The 24,846-nt window shown below is 40.9% G+C and overlaps 1 protein-coding gene across 1 annotated transcript in view; it reads left to right on the top strand.

Moving 5' to 3' along the window:
- Positions 1-14,133, top strand: part of sgpp1 (sphingosine-1-phosphate phosphatase 1) — a 38,910-nt gene extending 24,777 nt beyond the window's left edge. The window contains exon 3 of the mRNA XM_034675212.1: positions 13,479-14,133. Coding sequence (XP_034531103.1) covers positions 13,479-14,039 — 561 coding nt within the window. The 3' untranslated portion in view covers positions 14,040-14,133. The remainder of the gene's footprint in view (positions 1-13,478) is intronic.
- The last annotated feature ends 10,713 nt before the right edge of the window (positions 14,134-24,846 follow it).

Below are 24,846 nucleotides of genomic sequence, written 5' to 3'. Positions count from 1 at the left end.
ACACCTAATTCCGAATGAAAATGATAGTTCTGAATTAAACTTAATCCGATGTAAGTGTCTGGTTTATTCTGATTTTAAATCTGAATTGAATAATTCCCCGATCATGTATTCGTTCATTCCACTTTAAATTAATTCTGGTTGTTCTGCACATGCTCACTCCTTTGTCCTGTCGTGATGACACACATATTCTGCACTGGCGGGCTCATATTCCAGGCTGAGGTAGAGCAGCCGTTGCACTAACCGTTGGCTTTGATTCGCCAAAGTCCGGTCTTCCTCCTCCCTTCTGCGGTCCTCTATTTCTCTTCTCCTCCTCAGCTGATGAAAGTGAAGCAGTTTGTTTGTGTCCAGCTGCTTATTCAAAACTATAATCAAAATCAAAGTGAAAGTTGTACTGATTGTGTGGTCTTCCATGTTGTAACCGAAAATGAAAGAAGTCAGGAATTGGAGTCTGTTTTCTTCCAGTAAACGTAAATACGTCACGCCCGCCCCTGTCCAATCAGAACCCTTCTTAACCCCCAGACCTTAAGAGGAATCGAATAAAGACGATTAAATGTGTTTTCCATGTAAACCTCAATTCAGAATTACTATTTCCATGTAAACATGAAGGAGAAAACTTTAATTCCGAATTATTCAATTCTGAATAATGAATTCTGAATTAAAAAACATAATTTAAACGTAGCCAATATGGCACCCACCAATGATAGGCTTCAGACACAGATGTGTGACATCACAGATACTACGTCCATTTGTTATAGAGTTTATAGTTCATAGTTAAACCATATTAACATCATTGTACTTGATTTTGACTGTTTTCTGAGTGTTTTCTTACCTTTACTAGTCGGTTAGTCGGAATATACAATTCTGTTTAAACTACTAGGAAATTAGTTGCTTGGCGACTTCTAAAAAAATCTATCTCTAGGCTCCAGCAGCCTGTTGCACCAGCTGTGCTTAAGTTGTGTCCTAAATTAGGGTGTAAAGTCCTCACTAAACCATACGTTGAAACTAGTTAGTTTGTAACTTGTTGTGTCATTGTTTGGTGTCACCACAGAGACGTAAGGTTCATCTTAACTAGTAGACAGTAACGTCCAAACTAACCAAAACATTGTCGCAGATATAACGTTTACACTTCCAGCAGCCAATCAGAGGAAAGCACCAGTTTGGATGCATTGTTATCTTTCGTGCCTAATCTTCTCAGAACTGACCAACGGCTGAATCACACTAAAGTAATGATAACTACAGTCTAAATCCTTAATCTACAGTGTATATAATAAAAGTGACATTGAGTGGTACAATTATCAACTACAACATATGTTAATCACAGGAGGGCAAATCTTGTTCATCATATTTTTCCAAAGGATTTATTCTCTTGCGGATATCGCGTTGCAGACGTCATATAGCTTGGAGAACCCTCTGTATCTCCTCATCATCCCACTTTTCAAAACGACACGCCATGGCAGCAGATATACTGTACGGAGGACTTTACACCTACTAGGACCCAAGTGTAAGAATTAAGTTGTAACTTAGGCTGACGTTGGAACTATCTCAGCTGGTGCAACGCCCAAAACGTTAGTAGAGTGTAAACTCCATCCTAAATGAGAAATTACGTTCAAACTAGGCTAAGTTTGAACTTACGCACAGCTGGTGCAACAGGCTACTGAACTGTAATCCACAAACCAATGGCTCAAGTCATGTTGGCTCCGCCCACTTCTCATCCTTGTGTTTCAGTAATTAATCCAAAAAATAAAGTCTGTTACTGAAAGTTTGGGATTAAAACATTGGTCAAAATAAAATAATAAACAACTTACCTAATAAAATCTCCACCTTATTTAACAGACAGACCCCAAACAGTTCCTGCACAGACCCCGTAGGGACCTGGCTCTTGGTTGAAGACGGTCTCTTCAGACAGATTATCTCGGCTCATCTGACCTTAAATTATTCAACACTAAACCACACATGTGTACGTTGGCTCTTCTGTCCATGCGGCGCTCACATTAACCATCTTTTTGGGGTAATATCATTCACTGGGAAATTATCTCAGTGTTGATGCACTGTTGGGGCAAGAGTGTCTGTCGCCATGGCAACAGGCTCTATGGTTGCAGCTGTGTCAGAGGGATTGATGGATGTTGGTGTAGGAGCAGCAGACATTACAGTACCCTGCCTGGCCTACCTCCCAGACAAACTTTAGAAGGTTAATTCCACATCAGAGACGTCCTTTAAGGGCTTTTTGTGGCTGCCTGCAGGCGGTGTCGCGGTTCAGACCTTCACCTCAGGAACCAAAAGACACACATCGGTCCCCTCACAACTCCTCTTATCACACCAGAACTCTCCTGCTTTTAGAGGTGTGGCTAATGAACTCTTAATCTCCAAGAGGTGTGACCAACAACTCTCTTTAGATAAACACATCTGACCTAGAAACACTTTGAATATGATCGGTTTATTTGAGCAGTTAATTAGATTTACAACGAACAGTGAGTAAATTACAGGACCCAGACCTGAGTCATCCTGGGGAACTGAGCAACAACTCCAGGCACGCCTAATTTATCCTGGCATTCAACCAGATTCAAGTGCATCCCAGCAGTCACAACACCACAACTGTGAGCGGTGAAATCAGGCATCAGAATAGAAACCCCAGCACTGCGAAAGTCTGCAGAAACATGTCTGAATGAAGTCTTCACGGGAGGATGTAGCAGAGTCTAAAAATAAATGACCCGTGGATGCAGTCTTTGTCTGTTTACCAACAGCAGGGGATCATTTAACCACCTGTTTCCTTCCTACAAACTACTTTTACTTAGTCTACCTCCAAGTGTGCGCTCCACATGTCCCTTTCCTCCTCCTTGTCCTCCTCTTCCTCCCTGTCCCGTCTCTGCCTGCCACTCAAAGCAGCGGTGACCACTCGTGGTTCTGTCTGGACAAACTCATCCGCCTGGAACCAGAAAGTCCCTCTGTGTTCTCTAATGTTCTCTCCTCCTTGCACTTAATCTCCTAAAGATGTAAATAAAGTCTGTAACCATCGTAACCATTGCACTCACTTAGGTTACCAGTGATGTCACTTTATCTGTTGGATCTCAATAAAACCCAAAGTCTGATCCTCCCTGAAACGTCCCCTTAAGTCAGCTCTGAGACATCATATTTTTACCCTCTGCATTACACTTAATCCATGATAAGCTGCTTCTTTTAAGGCTTCAGTGAAACTATGTCATACTTTTAGTGAGTGTCCAAAACCCAAGATGTCTTTTTAAGTGGTGTGTCGGCATCACTGCATCAGCTGAGATAATCTCTCTGTGTTTTTCACAGTTTGAGAAAAAAATCTTCTACTTCACTTTGATATTTGGGACACTCAGAGAAATGTAGATCTCCACTCGACTTCAAACTAATCCACGAGGATGGATCTGTCAGATTTACTGAGCTTGGATCTTTTTTCTCTTTTTATTTATAGGAGTGAGTCACACAGTTTATCATCTAGGCACGACATATAATGTTTCTTTTCAAAATACCAGGCCTCCCTGAAATGTCACACATTTCAATGTGAGCTGGAGTTTGTGTTGAAGGGCTTACTCTTACAAAATCGCAAGTTTTAACATTTTCAGAGTTTTTTACATTTTTATGGGACATTATTTTGTTTTGTTTTATCCCAGAAATATTGAAAAGTGGAGCATGAAAAGCTTGTGTATTGTGTTCCTGTTATGATTTCAGGGATGTAATCAGGAAACAGGATGTCGTAATGGATTAAGTAACAAACAATTTCATCCTAATATATATCCCATGCCTTTGTTGACATTTTGTCAAGTTGATGCCATAAAACAAACGCAGAGTTAGCTATTAGCAGTTCCTGTTTGCAGTGTTAGTGCTGATGTTGATTATGACTGAAGAAGTTGGACATTGAAGAGTTAAAAATCATAGATAGTGGTAGAACTGGGGGACATTGAAAATTAGGTTAAGATATCAGTCAATATCAATAATAATAATAATAATAATAATAATAATATCAAATCATTATTTTATTTAAATTTAAAGGTGACATATTCTGCTCTTTTTCATCAATATATATTGGTCTAAGAGGTCCCCAAAACATGTCTTTAAAGTTTATGCTCAAAAAAACACTTTGAAATCAGATTTTGGCATGCCTGAAAAGCCTTCTTCTTCAGCCCTGCTCAGAACAGTCTGTTGACCACGCCCCCCAGGAAGTGGATGTGGCCTCGGCTGTCCAACAAGCTGATCTAATGTTTACATGTTGGCTGAATATACACGGCTGCTCACAGACCCGCGTTACTTCAACCCTCTGAATCTGATCCAGATTCTGATCCTGATGGAGAGGCGCCTGCAGCAGGACCTTTCTGAACCATTGGTCACAGATTCTGTGTTTCTTGTTGTTTTATTGGTCAGTATGTCGACGTGTGTCTTGGTACACAGCTATGAACATGTAGCTATGTGGCTATGCTAACTAGCGCTAGCACTTTTCCATGAAAACTAAAAATCCTCCACTAGATCTGCAGACGTGGGGAGTAAAACCGACCTTTGTGTTTATTAAGACAGCCTACAACTAGCATGCCTCCCTCCTAAGCTCCTTGTTAGCACACATGTGTGCAGGGAATGAAAAACGGAGGAGGGGTTGAGTTGTATTTTATACAGTCTATGGGCTGAACAAGCTCCAAGCTCTGACTTCCAGGCAGAATGGATTTTTTTCATTTTCGGGGGGTTTGTAGACATGCCAGGAAAACATATTTCAGGTAGAGAACCATTAAAAAGTCGATTTTGCATGATATGTCACCTTTTAAAGGCACATTTTTTGGTCCTGAGTAAAAGTTGAAAAACCCTGATGGTTTGATAGCTTGTGTCTGGGATTTAGTTTTCTGATGAGCTTCACAAATCCATCATTTTTGACAGTGCTAACAGGACGCAGGTCTATTGTGTAAGATGAGATTTTTGTGAAGTTTTACTTTGTAGATTCTTATTTTTCTGAGATAATTTGCATATTTTAAATGTACAGCAATGCTGTCTTCTTCTATCTAATGTTTTTGGCAACTAGTGTGTAAAGGTGTAATTACCATAGACTGTAAATAAAAATGGACAGCGTTGCTCCGCCTCTTCCTGTTGTACGGTTCTGAAGCCAAAAAATCCCTCTCCTGGCGCAGCCACTGTGCAGCCAGAGCCTGTGAAGCCACTGTAATAAGCTCCGCCCTACAGCGTGACGTCACAAGACGCTGTGTGTCCTTTGAAGTTTCACAACACGGCGGCTGTGAATCAAAGGAAACAGGAAGTAAAACCCCGTTTTTTAAACTCTAATAACTAACGAAGAAGAATCTTTTCAGGAAAAAGAGTCCTTGAACACAAAACAGTCAAATACTAACTACATATAACCACAGCATACGGATGTGAGAAACATTTGTACCACGTGTATTTATTTTTTAAAGTTTGACTGCTCCCCCATTCAAATGAATGGGGAGATGGATTTTTTTTACCTATACTGCAGCCAGCCACCAGGGGGCAGTCACACTGCTGAAAGCCTCACCACCAGGGTCGCGGTAATTACAGGTTTGAAAATATCTAATTTGTATCACGTGTTATATTTATATTGAGAAAAATTATATCACGATAATTATCATAATTGAATTATCATCCAGCCCTAGATAGTGGGGCGCCCAGGACCTAGTGGTCTTAAGGCGGATTTATACTTCTGCGTCTCCCTTACGCAGCAGGGGCTGACGTGGACATGAGCACCACATACTTGTGCGTCATTGTGTCCGTGACGCGCAACAATTCTCCTCCAAAACACTAGAGGGCAGTGCGGTCTCTCTGATAGTCGGTCGCCTGCTTCCAGCCCCGCTACGATCTCTGTTTACTTTTCCACAGAGATTCAGAGCGTGTTATGTTAATCTACAGCTGATACATGTTGCTGTTTATCATACAGACATGATTACATGAAGAATAGAGAGGAGGAGATCAAATACACGGCCGATGTGCGGCCGATGTCCGGGATCCCAGAAGTGATATAAATGCGGGAAACACAAGCCGGACCAGAGTGGACCAATCACAGGGTGATACAGCTATGTGTGTAGGCCTTGGCGAAGGTACGGGAGCTACGAGGACCCCAGGCGTAGGGTACGCCGTCGATTAGACGCAGAAGTATGAATCAGCCTTTAGCACACCCCATATACAGAGGCTAAAGTCCTCGTCACAGAGGTCGCTGGCTTGAATCCCAGCCGCAACCATTCGCTGCATGTCTTCCCTCACTCTACTCCCCCTGTTTCCTGTCTGTCTTCAGCTGTCCTATCAAATGAAGGTGAAAAAGCCCAAAAATATAACTTAAACAAAGATCATGGATAGCCTCATGCAAGTTCTGGAGTGGGAGGTTGCATTTGTCATATTTTTTCACAGCTAATTTCTTAAATTTATTTCATTTTTTTTATTAGTCAGAGAAAATTATACTTCAGGTAACTGCAGGTCACCATAGACAGCAGTTTAATGTTTTCTTCATCCAACACAGTGCACTCAGGAACCCAGCATATGCGTTGAGACCAGAGAGGGAAGGTCGTGTGAGATAGCTCTGCATGCAGACGGCTTGTTTCCACCTGATAACACAGCCTGCTGTCTGCTCTGTAGGCTGAACGCTCCGCTACAGTCAGGCCATGTGGAAACTGTTGCGTTTCAGGGAGTGGAGCATGAACACATGGTGAGCCATTAGCGGTCTGCTCTGCCTGGCCTGCCAGGTTCTTAATGTGCCCTGGAAATCATCACGCCCAATGAAACTACTTCCTCCTCCTTTGTTCTGCAGGAAGAGCTCAGACACAAAAAGCTGTTGTGCTACTGACGGTGTTTTTGACATCTACAAACCGTAGAGCTGATGGCTCACTTTGCAGCGTCACCTGAAGTTTTCATTTGTTCCTGATTTAAAGGGTTAATTTTTTTTTTTTTTTTCAAAGATCTGTTTATTTTATTTTTTAAACATTACATACAAAATGTAAACAATTAAAGCACGTGATGTTTTTTTTGTATAAGAAACACAATAAGCGAATGAACAAAAATACCAATCAATAATAATAAAAGATAATAATTTAAAATAAAGGATAAATAAATAAAAAGGAAATAAAAAATAGTGAAACTACAATAAGATGAAAAGGTTAATATTTTAAAAAGAAATAAATGGAAGAGGTAAAAAAAAAAACAATAGGAATAACAATAAAAAAGTTAAAAATAAAATGTATATATATATTTAAAAGAATTATAAAAAAATAAATACATCAATAAATAATTAGAATACCAAAAACAAACAGAAATACAATTTCAATGGTTAATATGACAGTTAAAAAGCTGGAATCAGAGTTTTGATTTTAATCACATTGAATGCATGGACTGAAACTAAATGGTGCATCTTTAACATCAACAGCCCTGATAAAAGTTGTTGTCATGAACGGCATGCAGGCTCCACATCCAGGGTTATCAGACCTGTTTCCACTCATGCTACAGTATATCCACTCGTTTATTTTCATTGTAGGGCTCTTCACATGAAAGCTTTTACCACATAACTTGTACCTTGTAGTTTCCTCCGTGCGCCCTGCTTGTCCCTTATCCTCTTGGGAAAATGTTGAGATCTTGTTCAGAGCTGCTTGTAGCGGTGTCAGCAGAGGAGAAAATTACAGACAGCTGAAAGCTTTTACTCACTGTGTGTGTGTGTGTTTGTGTGTGTGTGTGTCATTGAAAGAGAGAGAGCCGATAAGAGTTTGCAGCAGAGGTTGTGAGAAGATAAATCACAGTGAGAGGTTATCTCACTGCTGCGGAGTCCCCTTTGAACGCCTGGACAGTAAACCGTGTCCTTCCTGCTGATACGTGACGTCAGCTCTGAGGCCCTGGTACTTCAGCAGGGTTAATGACTGACTGTGAGAGAAGGGCTCACACTCACCTAAACGTGTATTTAAGCAGCCAGGTCAGTATTTAAACTGTAACAGGACCTTGGGTTTCTTCCAGTGTGGAAGTCAAAGTGGGCTAACCTGCCCTGCACGGCTGAAACCCTCTTGGTGATCGGCAGGTGGAGAGAGACTGGTGTAAATTTACAGTAACCCTCATCGATTTCTCCTCCAGGGAAAGCAGACACTGATAAAACATGTGCTGTCAGGCACTGAGGTAAAGTCAACACTGTACACCCCCGGGTCAGCCTAATGAGGGACTATTACAGGCTGATTTATTTAACCATGCTCTCAGCTACTGTGAACACACTTAATGAAACACTGCAGAGAGCTTTTAAACACACAGACATGCCTCTACATATCATGATAAATGGCTTTTTAGGGAGGTTTCTCCAACAGATGTATCCCATAAATCTTTACACCTGATAAAGGAAATATTCATAACAAAATGAGACACACTGGTGATTCACTAATCCACCTTCCTTCCTTCTGATAACACTGTCCTTTTTCCTTGAGTTAATAAGTAACCATATTTAATTAGGCAGTAATGATGATGAAATCAAAACAGTGTTGTTCCTGCTGTGTTTCAGATTTATGAGAGGATTAGGGCCACATCAAGGATGAAAAGAAAAACAAAGAGAGAGTACAACAGAGTGGTGCCAGAATGAAGCTGTACATTTACAATCATTAATCACAATCTTATCAATCTTATCGATCAAGCTGTATTTACATAGCACCTTTCATACAAAGCAAAGTCCTTTACTGTGATTAAAAACAAAGAAGAAAAAAGCAAAAGTGAAATAATGTTCAAAAATACTACATATAAACATCAGAACTTAATTTTGAAGTTGAGATTAGTGCACACCAAAGACAATACAATATTTGTAATTTAAACAATTAAAGGTGATAATTTAAAAAAATCTAAACCATCAAAATAAGAAGAATTGAAATAGTTAAAATAAATACAAAAGGGTTAAGGATAAGTGTTATGAGATAAAGATTTTATTTTATGAGGAAGAATTTTTAATCCCAGCACTTTAGAATGGTCTCTGTTTCTTCCACAGTCCCTTCAGACTCCTGGGGGATACGTCTGACTGTACTGTTCTGATTTACAAACAGAATAAGTAAATATATAGATATTTATAAAACCTATGCTCAAGTATTACTTCACAAAATGCTCCAAGTTCCTGATTTGAGCATAGGCTTCTTAAATCTTTTCTGACCTCCCCCTTTAAAGCTAGGGTTGGTAGTCTCGGAAAACTAGCATGAATTTGAATGTAGCTTTTCCTCAGGACTCTGTCTAACCCCTCCCCTCCTCCCTCGGAGCTCCTCCAAAACGACGCCCCCCCGCTCACATGAACGAGCGCCGCTGATTCTCGACCATATGATGGTGACTGATTCAAAACCGGTCCTCACCAAAACATTCTCATAGTGAAAGTTAAAAACACAAACAAACATGGCTGCTGTTAGCACTCACAACTGTCATGCTAGCATTATCCAGTTGTACTGGTGACACGATATCAGGAGAAAAGTTATAACACATATATAATACTGTAACAGCTCTACTGTTTGTTAAACCTGTTCAGTGTAGATGTTCTTAATTCCTACAGTGTTGACGGTCAGTGAAGGCATCAGGAGAGGTGTAGAGTGTGTGAGTGGGAGAGAGGAGAGACAAGAGGAGAAGTTTTTCATTCATTCAAACATTGATTGTTGTTTTGTTGGTTGGCGTGATCACGGCCGACAGTGACCGGTTATTAAAACTCAACATGTTCACCAATCGGCTCGTCATCACTACAGCGTCCGGACGGACGCTACAATAAATCTATATTTTCTGTAGGACTTACTGAACGTCATTAATTATTCTGCTTGTTGGTGAGAGCTTTTTAGACTCTGATCCGGACTACAGTCCTGAGCAAAGCACCTCATCAGGTCAGAGGGGACAGGCCCGAGGACGAGTGAGAGGGGCAGTCAGTAGAGTCAGGGGAAGTAGAGGCAGGAGACGGGGACTCGGAGGAGTGAACGCCGGGGAAATGTACGCGCAGGAGAAGGGCAGAACAGCTGGACGGGATTTGATTGGTTTAAAATTTGGGGAGCCAAAAATCGGTGATTGGTTGGTGTTTTCCCAGGTTTACTCCGGCTGTAGATAGCAGCTTTTTTTACGTCTTTTTTAGGAACACATCATGTATTGATTACCATCAGGACATAAAGATCATTTTAACCAGTATGACAAAAAGTGGATCTAAATCTGATTACCAACCCCAGCTTTAAGGTAACATAAAGTCTAACAATAGACAAAGATAATCACCTTGTTCTTATAAATGTATAACTTTATTCTCAATGTCAAATATTTATCTTCCATAATGTCGCCCTGATACTCTCGTACAAAACAGCTTTGTAAAATGTGCATCAAATATGTAAATCTAGCTTTTGGGAATTCAAAGGAGATTAAAGTTCCTTCATCATTAGGGTTAAAAGGTTTATACTACTAGCTTTAGATTTACTCATTAAAATTAGCTCAGTGGGGAAAAAAAACCTTGTGAGCTTAGTGTGGATCTGTAATGTCTGGCCACATGATCCTCTTAATGAGGTCAAAGAAATGAGTTTCCTATGATATTTAATGCAGAGAGGCCTTCGGGAAAATCGTATTATGTTTCTTATTAAATGTCACAGTGACAGTTATGCAGATGTTGTGACAGAAACTGTTAACTGAAAAAAGATGAAGTGTTTGCTAACAGAACATGCAGATATTTACACATTTCAGACACTTTCAACACCATTGAGGTTTCCATCAGTTCTTCAGAATACATTAAAATGACTTTAAAAACGACTAGATGGTCACCGATGAGATTGATCATTTCTGCATGGTCATTTTTAAAGCCTGTAGCTGCTGTGAGGGGGGTAGGTGTCAGACCGGATCATAGACAGCATACAGAAGGAACAGCCTGTCTTTAATTTTACAACAACGAAAATAATCCCAGCGAGTGAGGAATTTCACTGTTAAAGAAAGCAAGGGATGGAAAACGCCACTTAAATCATGTACGGACAAAATCTACAAAGATTTAAGGGGTACAACTTTGTCCACAGGGGGCGCCAAAACCAACACAAACAGAAAAATCCTCACAGGAGCTTTAAATGACTATCTTGTCACATTATAAAAAGAAGAAGATAGATAGATAGATAGATAGATAGATAGATAGATAGATAGATAGATAGATAGATAGATAGATAGATAGATAGACACGGGACACACATAAACACACCGGACACATATAAACACATCGGACATATATAAACACACCGGTCACATATAAACACACCGGACACATATAAACACACCGGACACATACAAACACACCGGACACATACAAACACACCGGACACATATAAACACACCGGACACGTATAAACACATTGGACACATATATACACATTGGACACATATACAGACAGGACACATGTATACGCACCGGACACAAATATACACACCGGACACATATAAACACACCGGACACATATAAACACACCGGACACATATAAACACACCGGACACATACAAACACACCGGACACATATAAACACACCGGACACATATAAACACATTGGACACATATATACACATTGGACACATATACAGACAGGACACATGTATACGCACCGGACACAAATAAACACATCGGACACATATAAACACACTGGACACATATAAACACACCGGACAGATATATACACACCGGACACATGTATACACACCGGACACATACAAACACACCGGACACATACAAACACACCGGACACATACAAACACACCGGACACATACAAACACACCGGACACATACAAACACACCGGACACATATGAACACACTGGACACATACGAACACACCGGACACATATAAACACACCGGACACATACAAACACACCGGACACATATAAACACACCGGACACATATAAACACATTGGACACATATATACACATTGGACACATATACAGACAGGACACATGTATACGCACCGGACACAAATAAACACATCGGACACATATAAACACACTGGACACATATAAACACACCGGACAGATATATACACACCGGACACATGTATACACACCGGACACATACAAACACACCGGACACATACAAACACACCGGACACATACAAACACACCGGACACATACGAACACACCGGACACATATAAACACACCGGACACATATATACACATCGGACAGATATATACGCACAGGACACATGTATACGCACTGGACACAAATATACACATCGGACACATATAAACACACCGGACACATATAAACACACCGGACACATATAAACACACCGGACACATATATACACACCGGACACATATATACACACCGGACACATATAAACACACCGGACACATAAACACACCGGACACATATATACACACCGGACACATATAAACACACCGGACACATATATACACACCGGACACATATAAACACACCGGACACATAAACACACCGGACACATATATACACACCGGACACATATAAACACACCGGACACATATATACACACCGGACACATAAACACACTGGACACATATATACACACCGGACACATATATACACACCGGACACATATAAACACACCGGACACATATAAACACACCGGACACATATAAACACATCAGACACATATAAACACACCGGACACATATATACACACCGGACACATATAAACACACCAGACACATATAAACACACCGGACACATATATACACACCGGACACATATAAACACACCGGACACACCGGACACATATAAACACACCGGACACATATAAACACACCAGACACATATAAACACACTGGACACATATAAACACATCAGACACATATAGATGCCCCTGGGGATCTATATCTGCGACCAGATGGGAGCAGTGTGAAAAATAAGTACACGTGCTACACATGTGTTTAATTTATGTTTCTGATCAGTTCAGCATAGCTTCCTCTTCTTCTCTTTGCCACATTCAGACCTGGATTGAAGAGCTTGAATCCACACATACAGCAAACGTTGCAGCAGGAAGCCAACTGTCAGTGTGTTCCTCGGGTCAGCAAACAAACGGGCGCGATAACCTTTGTGTGCAAGTCCATAGTTCATTGCCATTCTAAGATTTACTGATTTCCTTTTTCCTATCTGCACTTCCTTTATCCATATCAGCAAGAAAATGCAGCAAGAAATATTTTATCTGCTGAACACGAGTCCTTATCTGACAAGGATCATTATTCTAATGCAATATCCAGGAAGCTTTCTCACCGTTCTTTATAAACGTACTTGAACCTCACTTCATTAAATCACACTGGATGACAGCCAACGCAGTTTGAGACTACAAGACCTCTGAAGTGAATCAACTGTTGGCTGATAAGGTTCTTTGCATAAACTGTTTTCACCTCTGATGTCGGCTCAGTGGTGTACAAACTTTCCCAAACATCACATCTCAATGTTTTATTGTGCAGCAGTCTCATCTTGATGAAGCAGTGTGATTGTGATTTCTCCATACTGACCCTCTTCATCCCTCTGTTTTTCCTCCAGGACGTCATAGTCGGCTTCCTGTACAGCGCCCTCATCCTCCTCTTCTTCCTGCCTGCACTGGACACCATAGACGGCTTCAACCTGACCTGCCGCTACGCCCCGCTCATCATCATCTCCCTCCACCTGGGCCTGGGCCTCTTCTCGTTCACCCTGGACACCTGGAGCACCTCGAGGGGCGACACCGCTCAGATCCTGGGCACGGGCGCCGGCGTGGCTCTGGCCTCGCACGTCAACCACCTCCTGGGCCTGATGCCCGACCCGACACCGGACCAGCTCCCCTTCACCATGCCCGCTCTCAGCGCCGGGCTGGTGGGCGCAGCCTTGGTGCGGCTCTTTCTGGGCGTGTTGGTTCTGGTGGCGTCGCGGGCGCTGATGAAGGCGATCACCATCCCGCTGGTGTGCCGTTTGTTCAGGGTGCCGTGCGATGACGTTAGGAAAGCCAGACAGCACATGGAGGTGGAGCTGCCCTACCGCTACATCGTGTATGGCACAGTCGGCTTCAACGTGCTCTTCCTGGTCCCGCTGCTCTTCAGCTACACGCGGCTCTCCTGTTCACTGTAACTCACCTCCTGATCATCTGTTTTCAGATCAGAATCCTGTTCCTCAGCTCCCTGAGTGTGAACTAAAGTGAATTAAAGCCTAAACTTTCATCTGGCATGCTCTCAGTATTTCAGTTTCACTCGTCTGGTTCAGGTTGGGATCAGGAGAGATGATCCAGGAGCAGCAGACTGCTTCTAAAAGCTTCCATATCTGTCCCCTGAAGGATGGGATGTGTGCTAAAAGTAGCCTGGACTGTTATCAGTTCTACCTGTGGCGAATGATATCTCTCTGTTCTGCTTTTAAATGGATTTTAAATCAAATCAGACGGCTCATGTGATCTCAGGACACACTGTGACCGAGTCGAGCATCCACTCCTCCTTTACCAGCTTCACATTAAAGAGCAAAAAATAGATTTGAATAGCTGCCTCAGAAGGACTGAAAACACTGCTGATAAACCTGTGTCTCTGCATCCATACTTTAATCTGTGTTATGAAGAGTCCAGACAAAGAACCACACAAGTCACGCTTTGGAAGACTTCTATTTCCATGTGGGTCACTACTCAGTGCGTGGTTCTTTGTCAGAAAGCTTCCTAACACCAATATTTGATCTTCCTCTTGTCACTTCTTAAAGCAATAAGATGTTTATGATTTTCTGTGTTTATATTTCTGTGTTAGAGTCGATGCAAAGTGAGAACGCGTGGTCTTTCAGCCTGTGGAGTGGCACCCTGTGATTTGAAACCCCTGAACTTAAATACCTGTCTGATGTCTGGATCTGGAGTCGGATGATTTCGAGGCGTTCGCTGAGACATTCGTTCTCCCAAAGGGCTCTCTGCACTCTGTCAGCTCTGTTTACGTTTTCTGTCTCCATCCAGACGGATAGCGGTCTGTTCTCTGCTCTGAGATTGATTGCTTTTCCTGGGAGGAAGCAATGACCGGGCACATATTGTAAGATCTGGAAGGAAGGAGGCATTACTTTGTTTGGGAAATGCACAGAAAGATTTTGAATCCTTTATTTTAGGTCCTCAGTGCCGGTGAAGGGAGTCTGCCTACTTGGCTCTGTGTTTTTATCTTTTTTGTACACTGTAAGCTGACTTCCTTTTTGAGATGATCTCAATTGCACGCAACCACTTCCTGCTCAGAGGACAGTCTCATCTCCTCGTGTCAACAGGGAGGAGGCGAGGGAGATAACGCTGCTCTCAGGAGGGAAGGCACGTGGAGCACGAGGGGAGCAGGACGACAACACAGCTCAGGCTAAATCTTCATTTAAACTTCAAGTTTTGTAGCAATATTTTTCAACACTTTTTGAATCCATAAAGCTCAAATGTTGAGTTAGAATCTTTAAAATGTACAACCTCAGTAACAGCAGCATAAATAGAAGTGTCTCTGTAAGATCTCTGTAGTTGTTGTTGAGCTGTCTGAGTGAGGCGGAGATAACGCTTCACAAAAACAATGACTGATTCTTGATGTTTGTTTTTCTGAGGTTAAGAATGAGCTTAAATGATTGATGATACAGTGCAGATCTAGATCCCCTTTCACATCGGCACTCCTGACATTTTTGAGATCAGTTCAGGACATTCAGACATTCTCTGTCAGACTCACTCTCACAATTTGAAGTAGTCTATTTTGTTCATTTAAGGGAGGGGATCTGGGTAGCAGGTGCAAGAAGAGGCGTTGGAGGCAGTCCAACCTGGTTTATGATTCCAGGTCGGACTACCTCCAATGGCTACAAAACAGAACACACGTCGATCACCCTCCATGTTTGTTTATTTCCTGAAGTCACGTTAGATCACGTGAGATTCTGTGAGATTTCATCTATGGAATCGTAACCACAAACGTGTGATGGTAAAAATCAATCAGAACGATTCTTTCATGTGTGATCTCACACAGTTTTGATATCGGTAAGATCTTAAAGTTGTGTGATCAGTTTGAGTTTAAAGAAATTTTCAGGAGTTTGTGAAGTGGGCTCAGAATACGTAAATTTTTCCTTACATGAAACTTTGAAAAGCGAGTTAGCAGACCTTTTGACCGTTTTTTTTATTACTTTTATCTCTCTTATATCCGATGTCATCCTCTTTTTTTCATGACAAACATAAAAAAGTGGAACTAAGTTAGCAAACATGAACTAATGGACCAAAACCAGGTCCACAGATGTGACCTCAGATCCCCGAGCATCTCTAAGAGTGGACATCTGCTCAGAAACATTCATGGAGTGTCCTGAACATTTCCCTGAACCGCTCTCTTGGAGGTAACAAAGACTGAACATGTGGACATCAGCCTGACTGTTCATCACACATTCCTGCAGCAGTTGTGGGTGAAGTGCCTTGCTCAGCGCTGCCTTCTGCTGGTGACCTTTCACCTCTGAACTGAAGACCAACAATGTAAAAGACAAACGTTTTCTGAGTTCTGATTTGCCTCAGTGAGAGCGGAAGGCTCAGCAGGAAGCAGATTGGAACATGCTGACTTGTTGTATGTCGTTGCTCTTGTATACGGTACTGTCCTAAAATGAATGCACTGTTCCCAGAATGCACTGCCCCCCTCCCCAAAACCACCACCACCATCATTCGAGCCGGGTAGATTGGGTGAAACTGGTCCTGAGGATTGTGGGATACTGATAAAAAAGAACAGAGGGTTAGGACATTTTTTTACAACTTACCTGCAGTCAAATAAATATTCATATTTATGCTTTAAATTTTTTTTAAATACAATTATTTTAGGGCAGGTTTTTTGTTCTCTTCACTTTAAAAAGTTGCTTTAAAAGTTAAAAAATACTAAAATCAACTAAGAATTTGAATCATCAAATTTTGCTTTTTTTTTTATTACTTAGAGATCCAAGATTGTATCCTTACACAGTTTGATCATCTTGTAGGTTAGATTACCGTAAAGGATCAGAAGTAGTCCTTATCTGCTCCACGTGGTATCTAAAGAATCGCACATCAGTGGTTTTCCACTAATCCAGTTTTACAACTGGATTCTTATTTGACCACTGACTTAGGGCCTGTGTCCACTGACTTAGAGCCTGTGACCACTGACTTAGGGCCTGTGTCCACTGACTTAGGGCCTGTGTCCACTGACTTAGAGCTTGTGACCACTGACTTAGGGCCTGAGTCAACTGACTTAAAGCCTGTGACCACTGACTTAGGGCCTGTGACCACTGACTTAGGGCCTGTGACCACTGACTTAGGGCCTGTGACCACTGACTTAAAGCCTGTGACCACTGACTTAAAGCCTGTGACCACTGACTTAAAGCCTGTGACCACTGACGTAAAGCCTGTGACCACTGACTTAAGGCCTGTGACCACTGACTTAAAGCCTGTGGCCACTGACTTAAAGCCTGTGACCACTGACTTAGGGCCTGTGACCACTGACTTAAAGCTTGTGACCACTGACTTAAAGCCTGTGACCACTGACTTAAAGCCTGTGACCACTGACTTAAAGCCTGTGACCACTGACTTAGGGCCTGTGACCACTGACTTAGGGCCTGTGTCCTTCTGACTTAAAGCCTGTGACCACTGACTTAGGAACTGTGTCCTTCTGACTTAAAGCCTGTGACCACTGACTTAGGGCCTGTGTCCATCTGACTTAAAGCCTGTGACCACTGACTTAGGGCCTGTGTCCACTGGCAGCGTTTTTTTGTGCCTGTTTCCATACAGAACCATTACAGTTCAGCTCTGAGCATTGTCGGTGCAAAAACACCCCCAGTTTTTTTGTTGCTGCGCCCCCAGTGGAAATGGTTCATCTTTTGGAACACCGCCATCGTCAGTGTCACTTCTTCCTCAATGACTAATTCAAATCAAGAAGGAAGGGCGACTTCTAATATCAGCTTTTTCAAAAACCATTGCAGCTGTCTGAACGGAGGAGAAACTAACCACAGGCATTTTTTTTTAAACAGACTTAAAAAGTAACCATTTGAGGAAGCGGTGGTAAGAAACCAACGCTCTTAAAATTGAGGTTGTGGGCACTCTGTGTGCAAACACAGCGATAATGGACACGGGCCCTTTTTTTTTAAGATATATTTTTGGGCTTTTTTCGCCTTTATTGATAGGACAGCTGAAGAGAGACAGGAAATGTGGGGAGTACAGAATAGGGGAAAACATGCAGTAAATGGTTGACTGGCTGGGAGTCAAACTGGCGACCTCTGCGACGAGGACTATAGCCTCTATACGTGGGGCGCTTAGACCGCTAGGCCACCAGCCCCCCGGACACAGGCCCTTAATGTGATTTGGTTCTATTGATCACCTCACATTATGGCTCTTTATTTATAGACTGTGTCATCTGTCTTAACTGTTATGGTTGATTACAATCCGCACCACCTGCTCACATTGTATCAAAACCACTACAGCCCAGATGGAGCAGCTTGCTGGTTTCTCTCCTCTGCCCGGCTCGTTTCACTTCCTGTGGCCTTGCCTCTGCACGAGCATTTTTCTGTTTGTTGTCACGATGCTTTTGTCTTTGTCTCGTTGTGGTTTCCTCTCTGTGCCAGTGAAACAGGAAGTTTGTCTCTCTTTGCTTTGTCGATTTTGATTCAATAACTAACATTTCTTTAGATATTTTTGTGGAGTTCTGGTAATACAGAAAGTCTCCAATACCCCAACTGTTTCAGAGGGAGTCAAGAAAGCAGAGTACCTTTTCACGCACAGGCTGAAAACATCTCTTTATGTACGTGTAGCATGGAGAGAGAATTGCATCAGTCGTGGTTATTTGGTTCAAATCATGTAACTTCACTTCACATATCTTTAACCATTTCAGCAGACACCACAAAGCACACACTTTCACCTTGCTATACATGATGAGTAAATCAGTGACACTCAGGAGAAACTGTAAATGTTAAAAGACGTGTCAGCTGGATTTAACATCCCAGCAGGAGGACGTTTCCTCTATACGTGGAGGAACGATCAGAGTCACGAGATTGAACTTCCTGACTGATTACAACCCATTTATTTACAGTTCATCTGTGTCACTGTGTGTGTGTGTGTGTCTGTGTGTGTTAGACTGAACAGGAGGTGCTGGATTACAGGAAGATTTAATTTCATGTGTGATAACTTATATTGCTGTGCTGACACTGTCGACCACAGAGGGTTTTAATGTGTTCAGTGTGATGTCACATGATTACCACAGATAACCATGAACAGTTAGAACAAGTCTAAGGTCTGGTTTATACTGCAGCGTTGTAGCTATGCCAAAGTGGCTGTCGTTAGCACTACCTACATTTGCGTTTGAGTGCACGCATCACTCTGCAATACTCCGCCTGAACACTAGTGGGCAGTGCGATTTCTGTGCTTGTCATGTCTACACTCTCTGCTTGTTTGTGCACAGGAAACCATGGCATTCGAGAGTATTGTGTTAAATTTGGACGCGTAGCTATGTTTTTAAGGCGGCACACATCAGGCTATCTGAGCTGGCTGCAGCACAGAAGTATAAACCAGACTTCAGACTTCAGAAAAAACCTTCAAATTTGTATTTTCATTTCTAAAATGGTTGTTGTTTTTGTCATCTAGAGATTTGATACAACTCTCTCTAAAACTTGACATGAGACCAAGCTTTCGTGACGCTCTCACAACATTTTAGTAGAATAACCAAAATTTGTTTTACTCAGTCAAATCATCATTTTCTTTAAAATACTTCGTTTTATTTGTCATGACATGATTTTTTTTAGATTGGATCTTAGATTTTCAAGATTATTATTTTTATTAAAGCTGCTGTGAGGAACTTTTGTTTTGTATCGATTCTGGCGCCCCCTTGTGGACAAAGTGATGCCTCTTATCTCTTGTCCTATACATGCAAAAGTAGTGTTTTCAACAAAAAGCTCATCCTGTTGTCTTTTAACAGTCAACTTTATCAGGCCATGTGATTATTTTCCATGAAAACAGTCAAAGAAAGGCTGTTTCTGAAGTGAGATGTCCATCATCTGGTCTGACACCTACCCCCTCAGAGCGGTTTCAGGCATTAAACATTACAACAGAGAAGGTGTCAGTGTTGTCACTGATGGTCTTGTTTGCTATTGAAGGTCATAAAGAGGCATCAGTATCATTTTGAGTCTGTTTCTCAGCAAGTTCAAAACTCCTCACAGGGCCTTTAAACCAGATGTTAGCATTTGAAAATTTTATAAACAGCACCCTTCATTCACGACAAACTATCCTAATATTTTTTATTGTATGCACTTTTTTATTTTGAGCTTTTTTTATACCTTTCTTTTAGTGGATAGAGTAAGAAACAAGGAAGAGAGAGTAAGAACTGAAGCTGCACAGGGCTGAGGGTCTGATGGAACCCGGTCTGTCTGCTTTGAACTGTAGCAGAGCTCTATACATGAGACACGCCAAATGCCGTAAAGAAATCCCAGAACTCTATTTTATTTTATCAGTTTTTTCTTAAATAATCCAAACGTTAATGTAGCACCTTTGGCGCCCAAATATCTTCTTAAACCACTAAAATATCAGGGACTTTATGAATAGATGTGAGAATGATACTTTTTAAAGAATAAAGATGGGGACCTTTGGAGAGGTCACGTTTTCAGCTCCTCTGGAGGCTGCGGGCCCTGCTGGCTTTGTTCTGAAAAATGAAAGAGTGTGGAGGTGTTTCCTTTAAAAACTGGATCTCAGAGACTTTTATAAGAGTGATCTCTGTCTTTGACCAAATGTAAAGTAGAGAAACTGCAGTTTGTAGCTCAGTTAGCTGAAGTGTGCTCCCTTTAGTGCCTTGATTGTTCTTCAGGAAATGATTTAAAGCTTCATGTGAAATCTGTGTTTGTATTCTTCTCTGTTTGTCCTGTTGTGTTGCCTTTTGCACTTTGTTGTGTCGTTTCCTCGCAGGGAGGCAGACTGGAGAGACGTTGAAGTGTTTCCTGGTCGGTTATTCATTTTTAAAGTTAGCTTTTAGTTCCAAACACTGCGGCTTGTTTAGTACTGCCTTTACAAAAATTAGCAGCATGTAGGTCACTGTATTTCACTAAATTCAAAACTATTTCATTTCACCTTTGATCATATTTACATGCACTCACTGCTTGCATGAGAAGATATGTAAAAGAGTCACTTACCTGTAGTTTTGTCCAGATCTAAATACAACAAGCACTGGTTTGTGTGTGTGGGGTCAAAGTTGACTCATTATCTGAATGATCCCGATCTCATTCAAAGTGTGACTTTATTTCCAGACTCCACTTTGAACATCTCTGTTGTAACCTTTTTGTTAAAACAGGATGTCGTTGTGGATTTAAACGCCTCATTCTTTCATAGATTACAGTCGAACTGGTTTGGGTTGTTCAGTCGTGTCTTGATTTGACAGGCGGGAACATCACAGGATATTTTATGCAGTTTCACAGTATTTTTTTTATCTATTCATGCAGATTGTTTTTGTCTGATTCGATTCAAAATGAGGATTATTTCTGTAAGATTGTGTGAAATTAACTGAAATAAAAGTCAAAGTCAAAAAAAGTCTTCTTTATTGTCAAAAACTGCAGTATGCACCAGACATGATATGATATTACCTTTCTCTCTCAGACCCTAGCAACGACAACAACAACAACAGATAAACAGAGGAAAGCTAGAAAAAGATAAGCTAAAATTAAAAAGAGTAAGCTAATAAAAATAATAAATACAGTTTTGAAACAGTGCAAAAACTTTGCTATAATATATAGGCTACAAGTCTGCACATTTTCACCCCGTCATTGGTTTTGGACATATTTGTAAATCTACTTATTTAGTTGTGTATATACGTTGTGTATATATGTTGTAAGATATGCTTATTTTTATTTCTTTCATTTTAATTGCTAATAACTTTTTAATAATTGATATTTTATGGGTTCTTGTTTGCTTCATACTGTTTTGCACTGTCTACTTTGCTGCTGTAACATTTAAATTTACCTGCTGTGGGACAAATAAAGGATGTCTTATCTTATCTTAATTTAATTTATGAAGACATAATGCTTCTGCTGCCTATGTTGCCAAAGCCCTATGTTCCCACATTTCTACAATTTTTTTCAAAATTAGGCCGTGTTAGGCCAACAGTTCCACATTTCTAGGATTTTTTTGAAAAGTAGGCCCTGTGTTCCCACAGTTCATACATTTCTAGGATTTTTTTTCAAAATTAGGCCCTGTGTTCCCACAGTTCATACATTTCTAGGATTTTTTTTCAAAATTAGGCCCTGTGTTCCCACAGTTCCCACATTTCCATATTTCTAGGATAAAAAAAAAAAATTAGGCCCTATGTTCCCACAGTTCCCACATTTCTACTATTTTTTTCAAAATTAGGCCCTATGTTCCCACAGTTCATACATTTCCAGGATTTTTTTTTTCAAAATTAGGCCCTGTGTTCCCACAGTTCCCACATTTCTAAAAAAATTTCACAATTAGGCCCTATGTTCCCACAGTTCATACATTTCTAGGATTTTTTTTTCAAAATTAGGCCCTGTGTTCCCACAGTTCATACATTTCTAGGATTTTTTTTCAGAATTAGGCCCTATGTTCCCACAGTTCATACATTTCTAGGATTTTTTTTTTCAAAATTAGTCCCTATGTTCCCACAGTTCATACATTTCTAGGATTTTTTTTCAAAATTAGGCCCTGTGTTCCCACAGTTCCCACATTTCCATATTTCTAGGATAAAAAAAAAAAATTAGGCCCTATGTTCCCACAGTTCCCACATTTCTAGGATTTTTTTTGAAAAGATGGCCCTATGTTCCCACTGTTCATACATTTCTAGGTTGTTTTTTTTTTCAAAATTAGGCCCAATGTTCCCACAGTTCATACATTTCTAGGATTTTTTTTTTTCAAAATTAGGCTCTATGTTCCCACAGTTCATACATTTCTAGGATTTTTTTTTCAAAATTAGGCCCTGTTCCCACAGTTCCCACATTTCCATATTTCTAGGATTAAAAAAAAAAATTAGGCCCTATGTTCCCACAGTTCATACATTTCTATGATTTTTTTTCAAAATTAGGCCCTGTTCCCACAGTTCATACATTTCTAGGATTTTTTTTTCAAAATTAGGCCCTATGTTCCCACAGTTCATACATTTCTAGGATTTTTTTTTTCAAAATTAGGCCCTATGTTCCCACAGTTCATACATTTCTACTTTTTTTTTTTTTTCAAAATTAGGCCCTGTGTTCCCACAGTTCATACATTTCTAGGATTTTTTTTAAAAATTAGGCCCTGTGTTCACTCAACTGTCTCTAAGAACTTAAGACTTGCACATACATTTAGTGTGGTAACATCCAAAGAATAACATTTCCTCTTGCATGTACAGGCGTAGAAGTATGATACAGTACAATAAAGAGACTTGAAATGGATCCTAAACCTTGTAGATGTGCAAATGAACTTGATGACTTTCCACATTTACGATTGCTTGAGAACTTATTTGATTTATGAAGCTCTCTGTCGACTTTCCTTTGAGGCATGGTGGGAAAACTGACAGACCTCTGAACCCTCTGTGACCAAACTGCAGCTGCATCCACCAGAGAACTATATCAGACGTCCACTGAACACTGTGGAAAAGTTCATGATGACAGTTTCAGAACGTCTCATTTGGGCCTAAATCCAAAATAAAACCTGGTAAACCTCCACTAACGTGTGACGGAGCACATGTGACGGTTCTTGTGGCTAATCGTGTTTGAATAAGTCCATGAGAGGTTTTCAAAGACGTCGTCTCTTCTGTGTTTTCCTTTCTGCCCCTGCAGAGCTGCTCTTCATGCACAGATGGTGATGTGGTGATGTGGTGTGGTGTTACAGAATGAACAGTTTTCCACGTCACTCTGCCAGAGCTGCCCGGCTGCAGCCGAGGAGACATTCTGCAGCTGCTGGCCTCTACATTCAAGACATTTCTCTTTGTTGTTTCTTCTTCTTCCCCTTCTTCCTCCTCTTCTTCTTCTTCTTTTTTTGTTGCATGCCAACAGGAGTGAACACACACGGGACAGTGGTTAAGCTTCTGTCAATGTTTAATGGCCATGAGTCACAAGCTGGAATGAAAACACCTGCTGCTGAGGTCAAGATGGACCAAACTTTAAAGCAACATGTTTTTTTTCCCCCTTTAAACCTTCATCTGAGTCTTTTGTTCACCAGTTTGTTCTAGTTTGTAAGTTTGTTAAAACTTCAAGGAAGAGATCAAAATACTTCTTCCACAATTGGACGTAAGAAAAACTAGAAACTTTAATTAGGTGTTTCTGTCCTGAAACTTCAAAGCGTCCAGTGGGCATAAAGAAAGACGAGTGTAAGACGAGTGCTTGTTTGTTTGTGTGTGTTAAAAACAAAATTGTCTCTCAGGTTGTAAGAAAGCAACAATAATTACAAAAGCAGGAGTATTTATCACTTGTGTCTCCAGTGCTGCTCCTTGTTTACTAGTGAAACACATTTTGTGTGGTTTCCAGAGGGTTTTACCTCGCCCCCAGCTGACATGAAAGACTGAGGATTTGTTTAATTTGTTTCAGTGTGACTGAACTGTGCCACCTCAGATTTGGGTCAACTGGAAAGCTTCAATCCCAACAGTTTTTAATCCTCATTTACACTGAAAACTGAAAGCTGCTGCTTCCACCTGCTGGATGAGCGAGGACTCACAGCTGAACTCAGCTCTCAGAAACACAGTTTAAATATTCTCATAGATTGTGATTTATCACACATTATGAGCTTCATTTTGAAGTTTGAATCATATTGCAGGATTTTTTTGAAAGATTTAAAGACTGTAATTTTTTTTTTTGATAAAATCTGGATGGTTACATTGATATTAGAGTAAAACCAAACACAAAACTTACAGCTCAACTAGACCAAGTGTAAAATCAATGCAGCTCAAGTTTACAACACATTTATGATTCAAGCTAGATTCTTATCTAACTATCTTAGAACCTTTTT

The sequence above is a fragment of the Notolabrus celidotus genome, chromosome 22 (genome assembly GCF_009762535.1).
Source record: "Notolabrus celidotus isolate fNotCel1 chromosome 22, fNotCel1.pri, whole genome shotgun sequence".
NCBI lineage: Eukaryota > Metazoa > Chordata > Actinopteri > Labriformes > Labridae > Notolabrus > Notolabrus celidotus.
Note: the sequence above shows the minus strand (reverse complement) of the source record. Positions and strands in the feature narration are given on the sequence as shown.